Here is a 23,044-nt window from a genome sequence, read left to right as displayed (position 1 = left end):
GTGGATCACCGGGTGGTGGTAACCTATGACTGCTAAATAATTTACAATTGAATTTCTTCTTGACGTTGTTTCGGTTTCATCAACCAAACGATGGCTATGGCATCTAGTTCACATTTGGTAAGGTGAGACATGAAAAAAAAACGGCAATATAACTGCTGACAAGTTGTTCGTTGTCATTCTAGCTCTTGAAGCAGGCTGGTTTAAGTTTTCACTTTTTGGGCAAGTAAGGCTTATGCCTTAACTACGTACTATGTATCAGCGTTCATATTTCAGGTTTTTTCATGTCTCATGTGACCTAATCAACTGCACGTCACAGCCATCGTTCAGTTGATAAAACTGACACCAAAATAGCATGAGAGAGGAAATTGAATTATAAATTATTTAGGGGCCATAGGTGAACACCATGCGGTGGTCCATGTATTAAGGCATAAGCCTTACTTGCCCAAAAAGTGAAAACCCTCCTCTCTTTTTCTGTCTGCTTCTCTGTGCTGCCTGTTGTGCGGGCTGGGCACTTTTATTCTTATTTCTTCTTTTTTTTGCCCACACTAATTTATGTTCCTCTGTGTGCCCCTCCTAAATCAGTGCCATGACACGATCTTCATGGTACTGCAGAAATCCATGCATGACAAAAGTGTCCATTTGTGTTCTCCGAGAGGCCATACTGAGACCATGACCACTTTTGCTGTTGACAAGGTGCGTGCATGTGCTCGTATCACTGCATTATGCAACTCGAAATGGTGCTTTCGGCAATGTGGCAGAAATGAGGATGCTTCAATTCTCTCTTTGCACTGCTGTAAGGAAAAATAATTGAACCTGAACACATGGTGCCCCTGCTTCAAAGAAAAGGTGTAAAATATGCCTGCAGCTAGTCATATGCAGCAGAGAAACCATGACTATACTTACAGGTCAGCAGGCCCAACTCCGTTGTCTTGAGGGACGATCACCGGTGCAACCTCCTCCAATGGAAACTGGGATGCAATCTTTTGCAGAATGGGCTCTGCCAAGTCCATAACCTGCGCCAACAAATAAATAAAAAGTGGTAGTGCAGTCTATGATGAAACAAAAAGCCTTGAGAGAACACTTAAACTTCACCTTGAGGGTCATATAAAACTGATGTTTTGAACTTGCCACCACAAATTCAAGTCTGCGCTCCTGGACAAGCTGTGCCATCTAGTTTGTGTCTATAAAATCAACTCTTTGATTCCAGTCTAAATTTTTCATTTTATAACGCAAGGTGGAGGTGTGAAAAATGAAACTTTGACCGGACATAGTCCGCTGGTCGGCAAACGTGGCATCCGTTTCACCGTGCGCACCTCAAAGGCAAAAGGCTACACCGAGCACTTTTAGTCGGTTCTGATGCTGTCTTTTCTTTTAGAGCAGCAGTGGTGAGTGACAACAATATAGAATGATCGGATTTCAGTTATGATGAACAGAGTTCGTTTCAGAGGCCCGAGAGATAAGCACGTGCTAGCATGTGTTTCGTTTTACCAAGCAAGTTTTTAATGTAGTGCGCTTGATTTGTAAATGATGAGTGGTTTTATTTGGTGCTTTGGGGCCTTCGCAACATACAGCGAAGATAATTTACCAAATGGGCCAGCAGAATTTCGATTACGATGATGTCAAGGAAGGCCACTCCCCCTTTTCACCCATAGAACCATTCGCTACCAACCAAAAAAGCTAGCTTCTCAAAGATCTTGGCCCTTGAGCCAAAGCATGTAGCACGCTCTAGCGAGAAAGAGCTGCTACAAATGTGCAAAAAGGCGGCGCAGGTCACTGAGAAAGAAGAGAAGGCAGTGAAATGGCCATGAGGTGCATGGAAGGGAAAAAAAAAGGGGTGAACGGGCACAGAACTGTGCAGTACGAAACATGAAGATGCAAGGCAAGATGCAGCAACATGGAAGTTGCTGCTGCGTGAAAAGCTTCCCATGGAATGTTGCAGATTCTCTGTTTTCAATTCGCAGAATTTCCAATTTCCCACCGCAGAAATTTAGGAGCCTTATTAACCATCCACTAACTGTATTTCAAGCATGTTGTAGCCACTGACTGGTGCCAATGACGTCGCACAAAACACCAATCATATCTGACACATGTTAGTACAGAGAGTCATATGAAAGCAGACACCTGATTGGTCCCTTGTTCCTCCAACCTCTTTCACGTCTTCAATGACAGACATCACAATTGGGCATCATGGCTCTCCAAGTGGACATACTTGACAAAGTGTGAAATGAAGACGTTTAATCTCTCCAAGTATGCAGCCCTAATTATGAGGAATGCTAAATGTGCTATCTACATTCCATGCATCCCAATGATTCTTTATGTACAAGAGGCTATACTGTAAGATCAGAACAATAGTTACCTCAAATGACACCGCCATCCCCCCATCCCCCTGTGCCTTGAGAAAAACAAATGTCGCAAATGTGGCGACAGCAGCACTGGAATAAGCCAGCGCGCTGATCAGTGCTTGAGCTGTGACAAAAAGAAAGGCTCCGGGAACAGTTCGTGGTACAATGCTTTACTCACCGCCTTGGGCGTTTTGATGGCATCTGCAATATGCTGAGGCATGGGAGGCAGGGGGTCTTTTGGGTGCATCGCTCTGTGTTGAACACACTGAAAATGAGAGAGACAAAATCTCAATCAGCCAAAGAGGGATGGAAATAACGGCAACCAAAGAACAAATAAACTACCCATGTGGCTTTACACATGCCAACACTACAGCAACAAGGGATTTACAGACACACAGACACAGTATTGTATTACTTGTGATCACTAGCTCCATGGCCTTTCTCACCATCACGTCTCACTTTAGGCACGAGATTATGGATACACCTGAATAGGAATATTGAGAGGAAATTGCAGCAATACATGGATTCTAGGCATGTACGAATATTCTGAGAATATTTGATAATTTCGGATATTCAGTCGAATAGCACGGTATTCTATGCTAGTCTCGATCTGAATGTCTGGTATGTCAAATTTCTCCGTCTCGTATCGAGCTAATAAGGTTTCTGGAACTCTTGCTGCATGTTGTTTCGGCTCAGCGTACCTCCTCCAGAATGGCACCGAGACATAAGGATATAGGTGCCCCTTTCCGACGCCTGACGCAGGTTTCATGGAGTCATCGCTTAAAAGCAACAACTGTGGCACAAATAGATTTCACACCCTGCAAATATGTCGGCATCGCATGTAGGTCGGCTCCTCCAATTTTTGATAGCCATATTTGCAGAAAGTCGACACAGCTTCAATGAGTGTGACAAAGTTTCAATGCACTCTCTCTTTTTTTCATGTAATGAACTTATCTGTTCGAAAAGGACACGTTTTTGAAAGTGCCTATTGTGACGTTCAACCTTTTTTGTGTGCTAGGAGGATTCGAAATATATTCATTTCGAAATTATTTGAAGAAAATTGGCTTCAAACCATAAAACCTGTTCGCCCGTGCGTAATTGGTTCTACTGAATATGTTTCAGTGAAGCGAGGCTGATCGAATGTGAAAGGCAGTACAAATGAGCTCAGCTTCACAAAACTTGATTTTATAAACCATCATCAGCCTGACTACGCCCACTGTCGGACTAATACCTCTCCCGTATCTCACCAGTTAACCCAATCCTGTGCCACCTGCTTACACCTCATCCCCGCAAACTTCCTAACCTCGTCTGCCCACCTAACTTCCTGCCACACACTGCTATGCTTTCCATCTCTTGGAATCCAGTCTGTTGCCCCAAACAACCATCACATAACATTCACTGCCCGTGCATATTTCTTTCTGATTTTGAGCAGGATGTCATTAATTAGCATTTTTTCCCTGACCCATCCTGCTCTCTTCCTCTCAATTAATATTACATGCATCATTTTCCTTTCCACAGTTAGTCATGTTGTCCTCAGATAAAGCAGAACCCTTAGCCTCCATATTTCCACACCTACTGAGTACTGGCAAGATACAGCTGTTATATACTTTTTCTCTCAAGGGATACTAATAAATTTATGATCCGAGAGTATCTTCCAAATGTGCTAGTTATATCTATTATCTAGTTATTTCACTCTTGTAATCCAAATCTGCAGTCACTACCCGCCCTAAGTAGATGTATTCCTTTACCACTTTCAACGCCCTGCCACCTATCGCAAATTGCTCCCTTTTGAGCCTGTTGAACATTACTTTAATTTTCTGCATATTAATTTTAATGACAATATTAACGACCTGTCTAGGTCACTGATCATGCTTTGCAATTCATCCCCTGGATTACTTAGCAAGGCAATGAATGTCATCAGCGAATCACAGACACCAAGCAATTCTCAATTAAGGGGGGATGAGGGTCTTAAAAACTTGTTTACACTGGGCATGCAGGTGTATCATAGAATGCTGATTTCAAATATCTCACCTGGAAGAAAATTTATCGCAAAATAACATCCAAATTAGGCCATTTCTTACGGGCCTTTGCAGTAATTTATCAGTTAAAAAAACGCTTTTTTAAGAATACACAATCATTTCCAAAGGTCCACCGCACATCCTAAAGCTTTCTTTCTTTCTTTAAAAATGATAGCCAAGGCAATTAGGCAATTAGGCAATTAGGCAATTAGCAATTAGGCCAAGTGTGGGCTAATTACTGCCACATCATTTTTTCTTTCCAACTTTGTTACTTATTTATGATCAACAGAATGATTTTATAGACAATTTGTTAGCTTTAGGATGTGCTTTGGGCCTTTGCAAATGTCTGCTTATTCTTAAAAAATCTTTCTTTAACTGATAAATTACTATAAAGGCCCGTAAGAATTGACAATTAGGGCATATGATTTTGCCATGTATTTTCTTCCAGCTGAGATATTTGAAATCTAAATGCATATTCAAAATCAGCATTCAATGATATACATAGGTGCTAAGTTTCAGAAAGCTACGAAAACAAATAAAAAAAAGTTTTCAAGATCCTCATCCCCCCTTAAAGGGACACTGAGGAGAGCACTATTAATATTTTTTTATAGTAAAATTCGATAGTTCGGCATGTCATGGCTTTGTTGCCACTTGGCCGGCAGCGAAAGATGCATTTATTTCTAAGAAATTTGGATTCGAAGTTGAAAAAGTTTTTCCCGCCGCTCTGATTCAAACTTGGGATTCTCCTATGACGACACAGGACTATGTGACGTGAAACATGACGTGCGCATGACGTACCGCAGACTCCGTGATTTCTGATAGCCAGCAGTGCGGCCTAACAGCAGCCGAAAAGAAAGCTACTGCCGGCCGCACGTTGAAGGCATCTATCGGCTATTGCGGCCGTCGCTACAGTCGCTTCGATTACGTTCGCACTGGCGTTTTGCCAGCGTTACGATGGATCTCATTCTTGAAGTCGTCAACGAAGTTCTCGCAAATGGACACCTTTAGCATACCGTGTAGCTTGTTACTGCTAGCGGAATAACGGGAGCCCGCCTACCGCCAGAAAACAGGCGCTGATTGGTTCCGATGCTTCAGGAGCGCGCATAGCTGCCGGGCACGTGGCGCCATCTGGCGACGTCAAGGACATTTGCGCATGCATTCGCTGCACCTCAGGGATTTGTGGCTAATAAGGTCCTAGAGTTGCTAGAACCATTGGTTCTAGCAACACTGCTTTGTCCTATGACGTCATCACGCTTGCACTTGCGAGTTTGGCCTGTGGCGGTGATACCTGTATTTTGGTTCTTGCTCTTTTCTACGTTACAAGAGCTTTGTTGTCAGTATGAGTGGCGTTTTTGTAATCAGGAGCTGGTATTCTGTCGATACAAGCCAACTTCAATTTCTCCTCAGTGTCCCTTTAACTCTTATCCCAAACTGTTCCTAATTCAGGTCTGTGAATACCTCCTATAAACAAGTGGTGAATAGCACTGGAGAGATAATGTCTCCCTGCCTGACACCCTTCCTTATTGGTGTTTTATTGCTGACTTTATGGAGGACTATGGTAGCTGTGCAATCGTTATAAATATCTTTCAATATTTTCACATGACACTCTTCTACACCCTGATTCCGCAATGCCTGCAGGAACGCCAAGATTTAGATTCAGTCAAATGCTTTTTCCTAATCTATGAAGGCTATATACAATTTTACATACTACAAATGCCATTGTTTAAAAAATGCCACTGCTTAAACCACACTGAACTTGATGTTTCCTTGTGTAAAAAAATTCCGAATTTATATTATGTATTCTATTCTGAGGTTGCACCGAATTTCAATATATCAAAATGTCAGTGAAATTATGGAAATAATAATTTATCACTTCAAACTCTTTTTCCTTTCACTGGTGCTGAAACAAAAGTTTAAAGCATGCAGCAGTGCCCAATGAAACACAGGTGGTGCCAGCAACATCCATGTCTTGCTCACCTGATAAAACCGTTGCAGGTACGGGTTCGATGTCTGACTAGACTTGAACAGCTCTTCTTGCTCTCCGTTTCTGTTGGAAAGAATCCTCAGTTCACGTTGGAAATACAATCCTTTTAGTAACTAGGATAATACTAATTATACAAGCTACAGCCCTATAGTACTAAGTTTTGCAGCCTTCTGATGTGGCAACCAGATTATCAGAAGACATCACACCTAGGAGCTCCGAGTTCATCACATCCACATGAGGAATCAGTGGCCCATGGCTAAAGTTTTGATCCAGTTTAGCTCCACTTTGTGATAAAAATCAAACACAATTAAAAATTCACATGCATTGTGTTACGGCAAATTACAGCTGTAACTTTTTTTCACTTACTCTAAAAATAAATGCAGCACAAAACAAAAAAAAAATACTATTTTTTTAATCTTGTTGAAGGACTACAGAAACCTAATTTTAGTTTAGTGTTTTGTTCTTTCAAATGTTACGTCAGAGATTATAACACATGTATCACTGTGCGGTATTATTTGCCTATGACAGATAAAAAAACCCAGTTTCACCAACTGAACGATGGCTGCAATGTGTAATTGATGCGAGGCACGAAAAAACCTGCAATATAAACGTTGATATGTAGTTGACTACAGCCCTTAACCGGCCTGCTTCAAGAGCTGAAATGACAGCAAATGACTTATCAGCAGTTATATTGCTGTTATTTTGGGCCTCTTGTGAGCTAAAGGTCACCTACATGTCACAGCCATTGTTCGGTTGATGAAACAGAAACAGCAGCAAGAAGACATTCAATCTGCCTTTTTCACGCAGGCATGCCTCTACTCCTGCCAGCTCCACTGGTCGAAAATGAAACCACCAGCTTCTACTGCACATGCACAGTTCATGTTAGTGACAGGCGCATGCGACAGACGGTGGTAGCTGTCAAGCACACACTTGCCACTTTGCAGGCACAACTGGCTCCTTGTGGAACCAGTTCTCACCTGCGTTTCTCACGTGCGTCTGTTTTCAAGCCATAGCGGAAGAATTATCGCCACTTCCCCAGAGGGCCCCACATCTTGCAAAAAAGGTGAATTATAAGTTATTCAGTGGCCATAGGCAAATATCATGCAGTGATCCATGCATACCAATGTCTAACGGATCATTCGAAAGAAGAAAACACACAAGCAAAAATTTGGTGTCGATAGCCCTTTAAAAACGCCACAGTACAGTATGGACTAAATTTTGCTTCCAATGCTTCCAATCTTTGTATTCAACAGATCCTGTCTGCAGCAAGCTAGAAAGCGAAACAAGCTTGACATGGCACTAAAGCGCTCCAACTACAAATGACAGAAAATTCTTGCATAGCCTGCTAAGTGATACAGTTGAACCCTGCTGTTACATTCCCGGGTGCTACATTTTTCCAGAAGCTACATTTTCATGGGCCAGCCTCACTCCTGGCTAACACAGAAACCCATGAAATACAAACTCGGCAGTTACGCTGGAATCGTGGCAGCATTAATGCACGAAACACCGCGAATGTCACCTGGTGATGCAGTGCTTTACTTCGTGCCGGCATTATGGCTACCTGTGTTTACTACACAACGGAACAGCAACGGCAAAGAGGGACTCTACACTCTATCGGCGTTTGACTGCTGCCATGTCGGGTAGCTTCCTGCGCGCTCTGCCCCCACCGTTGCAACGCGAGCGTGAAAACGGACTATGCCACGACTGACGGCACGCGGGCACACTATACAAGATGCGGCTGCACGAGTTTGCTCTGATGCTTTTGTTTCTGTCATCCACTTTCCTGTCGCTCGCAGCCTAAAAGACGCAGTTCGCCAACGACAATAGACAATGATTGTGTAAGATTAAGCGCCCTCCAAAAAAACACAGAAGCGCACCCATGCCACAACCTCTCTCCTTCATCGCTGCTGCATCTCCCCCTTGCATCAGCAGCTGCTTAGCCGGATAGAGCGCCATCGCAGGACGCTCTACGCATGAAAAGCGATAGTGAGAGTCGCAAAGCCTCACAAATTCCTGATAAGTACCTTGCGTTTACAAGAGAAAAAAAAATTGGCAGATAGCAATGTACAATTTTTATTTTTTATTTATATTTTTCCATGCGCTGAATTCAACCATACAGCTAAACCTCGATTTAACGAAGTCTGTACAACCTGCAGTTTACTTTAATACTGAAATTTCGCTACATCGAAACTGATCTCCTAACATGCTAAGAATCTGCCAAAAACAGGCTACGGATAACTCATGACGAAAACCTTTATTTGCGATCAAAGTGGTCTTTTACTGCTGCCCTTTCTTTGCATATGTTGTGAGCTCATGGGCCGCCTCAGCATGTCTATCGCGCCAACCCAAAATAATCTCCTGCATTTGTGCAAATCAGGCCAGAAGCTTAGTGCTCGAAATCTATAGTGACCCAGGTCTGTCTTCGGCGACTTCATAGCAATACGATGCCATGGTGCAGCAAATGTAAGCCACCAAAAGCCAGAGATTAATTACTGCACACTCTGAGGAGAGGTGGGAGGAAAGCGGGCTTAAGTAAAACAATGTCTTACATGTCAACAGCTGCAAGGTCCATTGCTGCTATGAGGTCGTCCAAGAGGGACAGCTGTGTGTCTGCAAAGACAAGCTAACCTCACTTGTACGCCATCCCAGGGGATAAACAGGCTTGATCAGCTCACAGGAAGGGAAGCTTGTTGGTGAGGAGTGCGACACATTTAAATGCAAGTGCCAAATGATACACAGTTTACCAGCATTTTGGCATGAATGTAAACTGATCAAAATAAGCAGTAAAACTGAGCCGTCTGCTTCCACTTCAGTGTGTAACCACCAGATGAAACCACAGTCTGCCCATATGCAGGCTTATATATGATCTATACAAGGTTGCAATATTTTGCCGAGCTATAAACTCCCTTTGTTCCTAGCTACTACCCAAATGCCTGGGAACTAAAACCGAAGAATACCATCGAACCGTTGCATATTATGAATTCATAACTAGTCACTTAATGTTGTTTGGGCACACAGAAAACCAATTAATTAATCCATTATGCAGCTGCTATCACAATCGCAGTCCTTTATAAACTCATTTTTTAGTAATGTTGTGAAAGAAAATTTCCAAGTCTTTTTATAGGACCAGTATCTGTGCATTGGAAGTGTGATGGAAACTACATGTGCGGTCTTCAGCACGCCATACACAAGAAGCAGAGCAATTAGCCAATCATGGCTGCCCTTTATTGTCTTTTTTTTTTTGTTACTGCACACCCAGGAATGTATTCTTATTTTCATTAAAGCAAGAAAACTACCTAATGGTGCCATTTTACGTTCAGCAAATGCACATAAATCATATTAGAACCTTTGCGCGCAGTAGGAGTGATGGCAATAAACTGAAACAAACACGGGAATGGGCAAATTTTAGTGCTGCAGGATCCCAAGACCATCCCTACATATTATCTCGTTAGTTTATGCTGTACTTCAGGCACAGGTTCTCAAGTAGTACTAGCCAAACTCTCTCTCTCCTCTCTGAAGCAGCTACAAATGTCTTGCAGAGCAAGAAAATAGAACGCAGGCATTCAGTACAAGTAGAAAGTGATGGTCTAACTCCAATAACTCTCGCTCTGTGTGCAATCAACCTGAAGTAGTCAATTGCACAGCAACAAAGAAAGGCCTTGATAATGGAGGCCAAGCCTAAGACAGCTTACCAGTCGGAATGTTGTCTTTGTTCGTATCCAGGGGCAAAAAAGTGAATCTTCGCAGGTCTTCCATGTAAGGCAGTTGAATGAACACCAGGCACTGTAAGGACATCCCAGCAGATTATACAGGCGCCATACGAGAGGCTGCATTAGCATCACGTGAGACTAACACTCAGTCAATTAATGAGTTGTTAACGGGACCCAGAAATGATTTTGATGATCCTATTCTAGTGCAATAGATCTGTAGAGGTAGTCTCTGTCGGTAGTTGAGTCGATTTTGAAAGCTCTGCATGGATGCTATGATTTAGAAATACTAATTTTTAAAAATCGCTGCCCACAGTAGCTCGCAACCAATTAAGGCGACACACCTTGCCGCGCGTCCCCTACCCCGATGACATCAGTGGGCAGATGAGGTGAGCTTGAAGGCTGGCTTCTGTAGCTTCGAACTTGTATCAGAGCTTTTTTCACGACAGTGTGTGAATATGACTAGCCTGCCTCAAGTAACACGATGCTCACTGTCCCTGGTTATGATGACTGAAAGCAGTTGGCAGCATTTACTGTGACGTAACCACAGTTTACACAATGAGAGTGAAACTACCATACACAAGCTCTGTGAAAACAAAGACCACGCAAAAACAGCTACATGCTGCACAAAATGATGGTACTGCGGCGTGCGCCTATAAAATAACTCTGACGCCGTCACTCATTGGTGATAACCGAGAGAGAACAGCACAAGTAAACTCACTTCATATCGCTCCTTGATACGTGGGCTGAGAAAACCCATACGTGGGGCGCTCTTGTCAGAGAAGGCATACCGCACGATGGCCACCATCTTTGACTTTTTCAGTGCTTGGATCAGTGCAGAGAGAGCAGCACCAGCAGACTGCACAGGTACAGTTCAGTCATCCACAGGAATTAACAGTGTGTGCATGTGACCCAGAGTTTACTGACTTGCAGAAAAAAGAAAGGAAAGAAGGACTGAATAAAACTGAAATTTGGGAGAGTTGGTACGCATTCACACATTTTATTTTTACTATTTACAGACACTGCAATCCACAAGGTGGGAATATAACATAGCACAAAAATAATCACAGGCAACAGAACAAAGTGAAGACAAAGTGCACGGCTAGGTCACTATAACAAATGTCATTTTTCAACACAATTCACTGCAAACTAGGCAAAAAAAAAAAAAGCAATGCACTGCAAAAAAAGCAAGAAAGGTGTATCTGAGCTTTTCCGCTGTCACTCTGCTGACGGTAACAAAGAAAGGGAAGGTTGAGTCAATGTCGTATTACTTAAATTATTCAAGTCAGTTGCTGCCCTGGGGAAAAAGAAGTATTTAAAACAATTATTTTTTACACGGAATGGTGTCATAGTTGATGCTTCTGCCTGGTAACAAAAAAATGTAATTATTTCAGAGATGTTAACATTGTAGTATTTATTTATAATCTCGTACATAAATTTTAGTCGGGGAAACACAAGTTGCGGCTAATAGTTCTGTGACTGACGTGTGGGAGAAATTATTGTAGACAAAGCGAACTGCCTTTTTCTGCAACCGTTCTCAAGCTTTTTGATGGTCGTCTATGTAAAAGGGTCCCAGAAAATTGATGCAACAAGTGCAACAAGGACGAGACGAAATGGAAACAACAGACCAGCGCTGACTAACGACAGATTTATTGCGGAATTAACACAAAGTATTGTTGTTCCGGCTTTGTTTGCTTTTACTTTTACTGTATACACACTTTGTGTTGTTTCCACATCAAATCAGTTGACAGCCAGCGCTTGTCCGTTGTTTACTTTTCGTCCAGTCTTTGTTGCACTGCTGAGGCAATATGAAGGACTGAATGACTACAAGTGACAGTGGGCGCATTTCACAATACCGCATTGGACCACAAGTACCATGGAATCATACACTAAAGGTAACTGAGGGGAACTTTGTACAATTTTCGTTCTCAATAAGTTTCATTGTTGTGCTTTTTGTGGCTATGTTGATGCTTATTTGGCAATGAAGGAGGCATTTATTGCTGAGAAAACTGCATTTAAAAAGGGAACTTTTTCTTTTTCCTCCGCCACTCGATTCAAACTTGTGAACTCAAGAATGGAAAGGTCGCCATGATAACCATTCGGAAGTGAATGGCACTGGTGCCTAACCCCAAGGACCATGTCCAAGAATCAGTCTTGATGCCATAGCAGTCTGCTTTTGAAAATGACCGGTGGCTATGACACCTGTACTTTATCTCCTGGTCTTTTCTAGTTTTTGAAAGCTCCGTGCTCAGTTAAAGCAGTCTTTCAAAAATGATAATCCATCAAAACAGACCAACTTCAATTCATCCTGGGTGTCACTTTAAGCTTTCGTTTCAAGGCTGGCCATGCAATGAACTCAGGTGCTGAACTGTGTGTAACTAAGCTATTTCTGGGAGATAATGCGCGAAACAAACAGCTCTTTATCAATAACTCGAAGTGGGAACTGTGTTGGTCCAATGTTCACGTCACGTCACAGATGTGAATGGCTGCGCTCGGGTGGATGTCAATAAGTAATTACTCCCTTATTACAAATCTACTCCACCTTGAGGGATTCCCACAAACATTGGACCAACACAGTTCCCATTTCGAATTATTGATCAATTCACTCTTGCCCTACCATAAGCTTGCCGTCCAGGCTAGCTCAATTGGTAAAGCGACTTCTCCAGTGAAGCAGTGGTCCCGGGTTCGAACCCTGGACCAGGGCGAATTTTTATTTAGCTACGAAGTTTCTGAGAAAGCTGGATAGCTTTCCTCTGTAGCCGTATGGCTCCAGTCGGCTGGATGTCAATGAGTAATTACTCCCTTATTACAAACAGTTCTTTGATGCCAATCTGCTTCTGCAAGAAATTTTACAATTATCTGACATGCCTGAATGCCGCTCAGAATGTTGCTGCATCAAAACTGCAGCACTAGCTCAATACCATACAATTTCAAAAATGAAACTTACGTCATCTCCTTTTCTGGCAACTATATATGAAGTCTTGTCCCCCATGTAGTAGTGTCTTTTGATCTGAAAGAAAAAGAACAAAGACAAGTACTGGTTTATCAACACGAAATTTAAGAATGCTAACATGTGTCATTCACAGCTGATAGGCATGCTGTGCATATTCAAAAAAGGGACCTGTTAGAGGCATTTTTCAGCAGTGAACTTGGGTGTCTAGAGCCAAGCTTTTCACTCATGCCTATGACTCCCTGCCCTCATGCCCTCGCAATTCAACCACACAGCATCGAATAATCAATTTCACGGACAACACTGAGATGTGCAACTTCTGGCACTGGCACTCTCAGAACATTTGTGTGCAACTAATCAGTCATATAATGTGCTCAGTGTTCGCACTAGGTTCAACAGTGCTCATGCTGGCAACAGAACCAAAGCAGTCATGCGCACACAAATTGATGAAGAGATCCTTAGTGTGCAAGTCTGCCAAGACGTACAAGTAACTCACGTTGACCTCATCGGTGAATCCGAGTACCTGCAGACCACGGCCAGAGCCGCTCTTGCTTCCGTCCATTGCTGCCCGGCTCTCGTCAGTGAAAGGCACCAAGGTGGAGCCGTACCGATACGCAAGCACGGTGCTGTCCTTCTCCACTTCAGTCTCCTTCTCATCGTTGCGGTAGTAGACCGTGTCACAGCGCACTGGGACTTGCGTGCGCTTGGCGACAAACTGCTTCCACGGCTTGGTTTTCACCTCCACCACCTAGGCAAACGTCACCAGTAAGCAGGTAGGCAATCCTAGTGAGCCAAACGAAGCAGCCACATGTACCTCTGAATTAACACAATAAAAATAAATGAGATGGAAGGAAAAAAAAATGCCCAGGAGATCATACGATGTGATGCAACAAATCTGCATTAGCAGTACTGTTTGTACATTTCACTTTTACATTGATCAGCTTCTCTATTATGCCTTTGAACTGCCTTTGCCTCTATGCCTTTAACAGGATTACTTTTCAAAATTTTATCTTAGGGATAAATAAGGCATGTGATACACTGAGACCAAAGCCATCTCTCAACTTTCAGCATGGCAGAAAGAATTTCATCCCAAAGACGCACAGGACTGGGAAGCTCCTAATTTACAATGAGGTTTCCTGCGGAATACCGCAACAAGGGTGTACAGCTACAAATCAGAAATAAATGGGCAGTCCAGACAATGGAAGCCACCAAGGCTGCCACGTCAAAAGAAGGCACAGTGAGGCCAGGCCAATGCAAAGCTATGGTTGATGTTTTTCTATGATCATGAAGGTACTGCCAAAGATTACCGCACTTCTTCAAGCCAGACTAGACTACCTTAGGGATGCCATCAAGAGAAAAAAAAAAAAATTAAAGTCTTAGAAATCCAACAACTCATGTCTTCATCACAACAATGCACCTACCTATTCATCAAATTTTGTGCAGCGTTTTTTGGTGAAGCATGGCATCAGTCTAAGTCTAACTGTCTTCCTACAGGAATATATGTCTATGTACAAGTGTGGCCAGAATAATACGGAGCACAGGAAGGGTCGCGGAGCAGCGGAAACGTGCTTATGCGTGCTGCCTAGCAGTGGCGACAGGAACTATCTTAATTTGGATGCGGCGAGATGGCGCCGGTAGCACGGACCCACTTTTTCCGCAGGCCTATCAACATCACAGTATATAGCATGCAATCCCTTGCTCTATGATCGACTGATACTCTGCTGACAGCGCCATGCGCTTCGTTGCCCTGTTCTCGCATCGAGGAGCGGCGCACGCTGTAAACGGGTGCAAGACGGCCGTTTGGGCATTACGTGTTATCTCGGCCCATCAGTGATAATGGCAGGGTTGCAGCAAAGAGGGGGGCTCGGTGGCAGGCACTCTCGCTGCACGCGGATAGCCAGGGGTGTCTTTGTTGTGCTGATAGGTGGCGCTTAGATGCAGTTTCTGCTAGCTTGGCCGCCTTTCGCGTGCTCCGTATTATTCTGGCCGCACCTGTACCTTTCCCGGTTATTCTAAAATCAGAAGCTCATTCAGAAGGCAAGCAATTTCACACTATCAATATTAATAGATAAAATGATGATATATAAGAAGTTATTGATGGGCATTCCAGAAGTGCATTTAGCAGCATGTTTCACAAACTGAGAGGAATGCTGGGTGCAGCATGTATGCTTCCAAAGGTAGTACATTGAATAGGAATATGAAAATGCTGCCCTAGGTAGCCAGATTTTTTCCAGAACTGCCAAATAAGAAGTTTGGATACTTTCTGGATTCGTTATGCTCTTGCTATATTGAAAAACACTGAGAAGAAAATGCACCAAAAGGTGGGTGCTGCGTAACAGTGCATTCTTCAAAAAGGAGGTGCTTGTCTGGAAGCACGGAACCACTAAAACACACTTTTACACAAATTTCTTTAGTACAGAACCAACGTGTGTGGATGTGAATATCCATGCACTAAATAGTCCTACTGTTCCAAGCAATGCACTCTCTTGTTTTTTTTTTTCATTTTGCTTCAAGACTTGTTCTTGACTGGCATAACAAAAATGTCACCAAATGTGCTGGCTTACTTTGATATATGAAGAGATTGGTATGGAGATGTCGGGCCCTATTTCCAGATTCGCATTCCAAGGTGTCGGACGGGTGCGCTTCTTCTCATACGACATCAGAGCTGGCATAGCCTGGCTGAAGTTCAAGGAATCAGTAAGGACAAACAGCACTGTTTGAAAATATGACTTAATAATGGGGGACTGCAGCTTTCAAATCCCAAAAATTCAGAAAAAAAATCGAATTTTATTAATGTTAGCAAACACCAGAGTTTGTATCTACAAGATTCTTTCTAATTATATCCCAAAAGATATTCCCCGAAAACAGCCAAGAAGAGACTTGAAAAAATGTTTTTTGTGACCACAGGAAGCAGAAACTGGTTGAGATATTCGTGAAAATGCCAGTTTTGCCAGAAAATGCCTGACAATGGTTTCACGGATTTTCATACCGTTTGTTGCATTGTGTTCCCTGATAAAATGTTTATGCAGCAACATTCCTATATTTCTGAATTACCTTCTCATTCTTTCAACATGTAATTAATTTGACATGATGGTAATGAGTGCATTATACAATAAAATCCCGCTATAGTAAACTGAGTTAAAGTAAAAACTTGTACTTCCTAATAAGCACGCCACATTTCATCCCTCTACACCAAAAATAAAAAATTTCGCCTCCAAAACCCGCGTCCCCCTTAAGGTTTTACAAGTGCTGTACCAGCATTGCAGAGGCTAATACCAAATTGAGGCAAAGGAAAAGAGAAGCCTAGAGGGCAAACCGAGGAAACACAAAGTATCAGAAAAAACAAACAAACAAATACTTCAGTTAAAACTTTGGTCTTTCTAGCAACACAAAGCAACTTCCCACAGCATTTTGCAAAAACAACTTGCATATGTTAAAAAAAAGCACAACGGCAGCCTTTCAGGAATACAACCTTGCCTCCTAAAATCTAAACTAAAAAAGTTTATTCACTTATCTTAGTTAATTAATCATTTAATTATTGATCCATATGATGTAGATAATGTGAGCTCTGCAGTACAATCCAGCTCAACAGATTGCACCGATGCATCTCTCACAGTTTATAGAATAAAAATCTGTAAAGGTAAAAAAAAAAAATCACGCTGTGGATGCGAAGTGAAGTTGCACGTGTACTTTGAGTTTCCATTAAAACTAGATAAAAGTGAGCGCTCGTATCAGAAGATATTTGGCTTTCCTTTCTGTTTTGCACTGTTCTGCTACACCAATAACCCTAATGAACAACTAAACCATTAACAACTTGTCCCGTTAACATTCTCAATACATGCTGGCCACACTATCCTGGGCATACCTGAATGTGTATGCATCGCCACCGACTGCCTCCAGAATCTTGCCAACGTATTCAGCTGCCTTTTTCTGACTTCGAGAAAGCTTTGCAGCATCATCCCCAATGTTCTGGACATCAAAAGGACAGCTGAAAAGAAGACAGCAAGAACAGTCAACCCTTTACCAGCGAGAGCATACAAATGAGTTTTCTGCATTGAGCCATTTACAAAGGTCCTGTTACTCATCTTATACATAAGTTATATGGAAAAGTCCACAACAATAAAAACTGGCCAGCATACACATAAGAAGCAGCATGGATGTGTTTACTGTTCATAAGAAGCAATAAATTTAGATGATGTATTTATCCTTAATTCATCAGTTTACTAAAAAAAAAGGAGTTTCTTGTAACACATGTCTGTCACTTTTTCCATCCTAAATACAAAAAAATTACCGACGATTACGTTACTTCCTAATGCGAAATTTGAGCGCAGCAAATAAGCTGTTTCACCTTTTCGATAGTGAGTCAACCCCAGCTGCGGAGTTGGTTTCAGGGACAACGCCGCCGATGCCGACACAAACAATATGATACCCTCGCTTCCGCAGCGCTAAGAACCAGGTCTAGCCGTGGGAAGGTGGTCACGTATTCGTCGACGTGCTGGGGCCTACGTGAAATAACCGGCGCGTCGGCAACTGAAGAGCACCCTATCCGCCACACAAGAACAGGGGGGGGGGGACCCTTTCCTCCTCTTTCTGCATGGCGGCGACGGTGTTCTATGCAGTCACGTTATCTTGACTCTCTAGCGGCGTCAGCGGCATCCAGCGGTATCAGTCGGTCGTTATCAGTCGGTCGCTGCTAGCGCTGGGGGGATGAAAGGGGGGCGGAGCTGGTTATGAGGCCGACGACGACGCGAAACCCAGGAACGGACGCCAAAGAGCTGCGCTCTAAAATAGACATATCAAAGAGTGTTGATCTTTGGTGTAGCATAGTCAACCTCCAAAACAAACTTGGAAGAAGCTGACTCCTTTAATATATAGCCGGCCTTTATTTGCCACATAAATATTTATGCACTTCAAAAAGCACAAGATTAAAGAGTCTAACACTTTAAAGCTTTCATGTTAGGAACAATTCTACAAAGTAGACAAGGAGCAGCACATATACTGCCAGCACAAACTGAAACATGATCAGTGAAGTGTATTGCTACAAGCACAAACTGTGTCCCTTAGCACAAGCATGGCATCCAAGTCTAGTGTGGTAACAATAAGAGTGCAAATAGAGTGCAAATTTGCACCTTACTCTTACATAGCATACTATTAAATGGACAGCAACAGCATTGTGCAGATGTCACTTCTCGAACAATCTCAGCCACTGACTCATACTTGCAGGCACCCACAGAAAGATTAGGAAGGGATACGTCTGTGCCAGCAAATGTTATGTGAAGCCATTTCTGCCGAAGTCGTCACACACATCGCATTTCAGCAGAATGTAAACTCCAGCACTGAAGTCCTGGCCGTTTACACTCCTCAAGCCAGCAGTGATGGAATCAAAACTAGGAGCAACATACTCAGCCATTCCGTTAAATACCCAGACAGTACAAGTATACGCAGCAGTGTCATGGAATAATCACAACTCAAAATTACCGCAGGAACGCACTTCACTACACATCAAAAGCTTTCGACAGTTCACTCACACAATGGTTAGGGACAAGTCAGAGTTCTTCATCCCGTCAGCGATGATGTTTTGCTGGCTGTCATTGAAGGTCCCGCCCAGGTTCGACAAAAGCACCACTCGTCGACTGCTGAACTTCAGGTTCTTTGTTTTGTCTACAATCACATCCAGTGCAACTACGATGGCATCGACAACTTGGAACGTGTTAAGTCAAGGAAACTAACACTGCTGCTCTGCAATATCCTGTCAGTGGCCATACCAAAAAAAGCCTGCCTTGTGTAATCCTTTCTCAATGAAGCCATCAATGTCACTGTGCACCCCCCCCCCCCCCCCATTTTTTTGGTGCCCAACATGGGGGCAGCTCTTGAAACATCAACTGACAGTCAGTTCAGTGCATGGGATTCCGTGCCTGAATGTATGATGGCCAAGGTGAATGCTGAAGTAGCATTAGCACAACTACACACATGCAAGCTGTCATGGCATGCCAGCACTTCACTTATGTGAAGCCCTGCACCCAACTTCCAAACCAAAACAACTGCCAAGGATACAGTCACAAACATGCTGAGTGGCTTTGACCTCAGAAAGCTTGTCCAGCATGTCAAAGGAGACGGGTTGTAGACCACACAAGACGTCAATGTGTTGGTATTCATCATCACTTGACAGGCTGTTATTGGTGCGCTGGCTGCCGCAGATCACCACAGCAACCTCATCTTTAGAGTCTGAGAAGATCTGCATGCCAGGAATAAAAAAATATGTGCCTGCACTAGATTCACCTTTTCCAAAAAAACCCTTTAGAAAAGTCAAGTTGCAAACACAGAACATGGGTCCTCTGTCACTGCTGACTTATTGAGTTGGTATGGTGCCAGCGGCAGTATGTTTACCACACCATGCCAAATACTGCAGCCATGTGATGGTCAGGCAGTTTTTTATGATTACAGTCAAGTTTTCTGCGCGCTTTTGCATACATACTGCAATAAGTGCATATGAAAATATTATGAGCTACCGCTTCAACAAATGGCTCTATTCCACGACAGCCCGGCACTCAGCGTGCAGGCCTAAGAACACAGGTGAGCGATGACGATGAAGAGTATGTACAGGTGAAAGTTTGTGCACCCTGATCAATATATAATAACCCCATCAAGGCAATGAATAAGATGAGGCACTGCACGTAAAATTGATCTGTTTTCCCTTTTGTTTATTTAATCAATAAAAAACCCACCCTTCCAAATAGGCATTGTTGGTTTTCTTATTTCTGAGCAAAAGTGCCAAATGGCTTTAAAGGCATAGCATGCGTGGACTGCCAGAATTAACAGTCATTCAAAGAGATGTCTAAATAAAGCATTAAAAGTGTGCATTGCAGGCTCCGAATAAATGTCCAGCATCATATCGTGATTCTGGTGTAATACCCCTGACCTAAAGAGAGTTGCAGGTCAGAACAAGGAATGACAGACAGGCACAGTTTGTGCATCCTCTATAAGATGGTAATGACTTTTCTAAAGAGACCATTAATTCCCTTTTATTGCATTTTTAAACATCAACAGGAAAAAATTTTAGCTTAATTTAAAACTTAACATAAAGGCAAGCTTACTAACCATGAAAAAGTGGAAGCCAACCAAGAAATAAAGACGGGCAAAAAGATGAAACATCTGCATTTTTTTTAATTTCTTGGTCAGCGTCTGCTTTTTCAGATTTGAATATGACCGTCCACAACCTGACGAGTTTTCTTCCAACTATGAACTATTGAGGCAAGGTTGTTTTAATAGCTTTTCAAATGCATTAAGCAAGCACCAGTGCCACATCTAGACAAAGCAGAGTAACAACATTATGGTGGCCTGCTACTTGTCTCTAGAAAGAGTGATATAGTCAACTCTTTTGCCGCAATATTGTGTTTTACTAACAGTCTCAAGAGCAGTTCTGCTTTTCTACAAGCGACAATACTCATGACAGAGTTTTGTCATGTTGCTTTACTACATTCCTTTAGCACAATTTTAAAAACACCCTTAAAGCCAATGCTCCGTTTACAGTAAGATGATGCTGGTTCTTACCCTTCGCTGGATCATGAGCTCGGCACAGGTCTTAGCCTCTTCGAGATCCGTTGGGCCATTGGGAGGGCCTTGATTCATGTGGGGGCCAACATCCAGAATGATGGCAACAGCTTCCTGAAAAACAGCAAGCACAGTCGAGCCCACTTATAACGACTCTGATGGTGACGCAGATGGCATTTGTTGTATCTGAAATTCGAAGTAAGTGGACTCCCCATATTACAGACAAAAATATAGAATACGGCAAAAGTAGCATTGCTTCTGTAAGAAAGCACGTTACACACATCTATTTCTTTAAAGCAAACCCAATCAAGTTGGTTTCCAAGGTCTCCAGCTCGGTCATTCTCCATGCCGAGACCCTTGCTGCCAACAGTCTGCTTTAGCACTAATTGCGGTTGAAGTGTTCATGGCAGTTGGTGACAGGTCAGTCTCCTTAATCAGATTCCTGGCAGCCAGGGAGTACTAGCACTTCGCACACCACGGCTTCATTACAGCACGTCTCCGCAATGTTGGCGTTCTCACCAACAGAGTCATCCCATCGACATCCGATTAGCTGTGCATCAACGATGTGCTGATGCAAATTCACATGCATCTGATCAGATGGTTTTCCGACAGTGTCATCTGTTGTTCCTGGGCCCATGCAGCAATGAATATAGCGCAGCACATGTAAGCAAAGAATATATCAGCTGCACTTTCTGCTGTATGCTCGCAGTAGTGCACAGAAGCCAACAGCCACAGAAACCAAGGGGCACAGGGGATTTTTTTTAAAAAATTAATTTATCGGATCCCACCGGCAGCATGTGGTTGTTTTTTATTCTGCTTTTCTAATCAATTAGCTTTAAGCGATAGCATATTCAGTAATATTCTAAATTGATCAACACCACAAAAATAAATAAATTAATTAAAAAAAAATTCCCTGTGCCCCTTGGTTTCTGTCATATTCTTAATGAGCCCCTCATTCCCCTTCCCTTGTTTGTTTAATTGCTTAGCGAGGGCCTCGGTTCTGGCAGCCTTGACGCCATAGGAAGCATAAGAGGGTTCTCACGCAGCTTCCACCCTCTCCGTTCGATGACGTTCTACGTCACACCTGCGGAAACTCAGGACATTCTACGTCCGCCGCTTATGAACGTGGGTGGCGCTGATGAACACTCTCAAGGTTAGGTTACTCGTAAACATAAATACCCCCGAAAAGCAGAAGATTTGACAGCCGTCGCCGTAGCTGAGAGGTAGAGCACCGGACGCGTAATTTGGAGGTCGTGGGTTCGGATCCCACCAGCGGCATGTGGTTGTTTTTTCTTCTGCTTTTCTAATCAATTAGCTTTAAGCGATAGCATATTCAGTAATATTCTAAATTGATCAACACCACAAAAATAAATAAATAAATTTAAAAAAATCCCCTGTGCCCCTTGGTTTCTGTGGCTGTTGGCTTCTGTCATATTCTTAACGAGCCCCTCATTTCCCTTCCCTTGTTTGTTTAAATGCTGGTTTTATGGCGTTTAACGTTCCAAAGTGACTCAGGCTATGAGGGATGCCGTAGTAGAGGGCTCTAGATAATTTCGACTACCTGGGGTTCTTTAACGTATCACTGATATCACACAGTACATGGACCTCTAATAATTTGCCTCCACCGAAATGCGACCGCCGCGGCCGGGATCGAGTACTCAGACATATACATATTTTGACGACAGCACCGTTCGTAATAACCGAGCGCTCGTTATATCTGTCGTCGTTATAAGTAGGCTCGACTGTATTAACACCTTCCCGCAAACGTATAAGCTGTAAGAAATAGCCGCAATTTTTTACTCCTTAAACGGCTCAAAGACTGTCAACCTGTCGAAAGTCGCTGCAACTTCGCGCGCCGTGTACATACATGCAGGGAGCGCGCGCTCGACACAGACCGACACCCTGCCGAAGTTTCAAACAGTTGCGGTAGTCGAACAAAAGGTTATCAAAGCAAAACAAAAGCAGAAAGGAGCTCCACAATCGAGTTCGCCGCAACAGCACCTAATTTTAGCGATTTGTGAGCTAACACCTGTGCCGCCGACAGGCGTTATTCGTACGGCCAACAAGTGTTTTCTGCTAGGTGCTTCTACGCGACTCCTGTTCGACTTGCCACTCCGAGGCCTCACAGTAGGTAAGCAGAGTCATCATCCGAGTTACTAAACTGCCGACGTGTCGGGCGTGCTTTTTATCCATGCACGAATACGGCGGGAGCGGCCATTTTTAAAAGCAAGCATGGTGTGTTTGTCAACAAGCAAGCAAGGAGACAGCGCGCGTCAGTGATTTGGGGGCAGCAAACAAAAAAGGGGATATGATACACCTCTTCGAACTTTGTTATAGCTGGCATTGCGCTCGCATGACTGTCTATGATATTCAGAGGCAGCAGAACACGTAAACACAAACTTTTGGCAAGCATTTCACAGAGTACCTACCTTATTTGCCGCCATTGCTGCAATGTGCGTAACCAATAGAGAGAGAGAAAGCAGAGACGTAGA

At 43.1% G+C, this 23,044-nt stretch overlaps 1 protein-coding gene across 1 annotated transcript in view; it reads right to left on the bottom strand.

The window, feature by feature from the left end:
• The window catches only part of Ku80 (X-ray repair cross-complementing protein 5 Ku80), a 26,144-nt gene extending 3,100 nt beyond the window's left edge, over window positions 1-23,044 (bottom strand). The window contains exons 1-14 of the mRNA XM_089566169.1: window positions 22,982-23,044; window positions 20,553-20,666; window positions 19,056-19,236; window positions 18,530-18,701; window positions 16,867-16,989; window positions 15,566-15,680; window positions 13,498-13,749; window positions 12,999-13,061; window positions 10,773-10,910; window positions 10,037-10,127; window positions 8,894-8,954; window positions 6,338-6,407; window positions 2,521-2,607; window positions 904-1,013 (exon numbers count right to left, since the gene is read on the bottom strand). Of these exons, the coding sequence (XP_089422295.1) occupies window positions 904-1,013; window positions 2,521-2,607; window positions 6,338-6,407; window positions 8,894-8,954; window positions 10,037-10,127; window positions 10,773-10,910; window positions 12,999-13,061; window positions 13,498-13,749; window positions 15,566-15,680; window positions 16,867-16,989; window positions 18,530-18,701; window positions 19,056-19,236; window positions 20,553-20,666; window positions 22,982-22,996 (1,592 nt within the window). The 5' untranslated portion in view covers window positions 22,997-23,044. The remainder of the gene's footprint in view (window positions 1-903; window positions 1,014-2,520; window positions 2,608-6,337; window positions 6,408-8,893; window positions 8,955-10,036; window positions 10,128-10,772; window positions 10,911-12,998; window positions 13,062-13,497; window positions 13,750-15,565; window positions 15,681-16,866; window positions 16,990-18,529; window positions 18,702-19,055; window positions 19,237-20,552; window positions 20,667-22,981) is intronic.

Source organism: Amblyomma mixtum, chromosome 1, assembly GCF_055824585.1.
Source record: "Amblyomma mixtum isolate Tamu chromosome 1, ASM5582458v1, whole genome shotgun sequence".
Taxonomy (NCBI): Eukaryota; Metazoa; Arthropoda; class Arachnida; order Ixodida; family Ixodidae; genus Amblyomma; species Amblyomma mixtum.
Note: the sequence above shows the minus strand (reverse complement) of the source record. Positions and strands in the feature narration are given on the sequence as shown.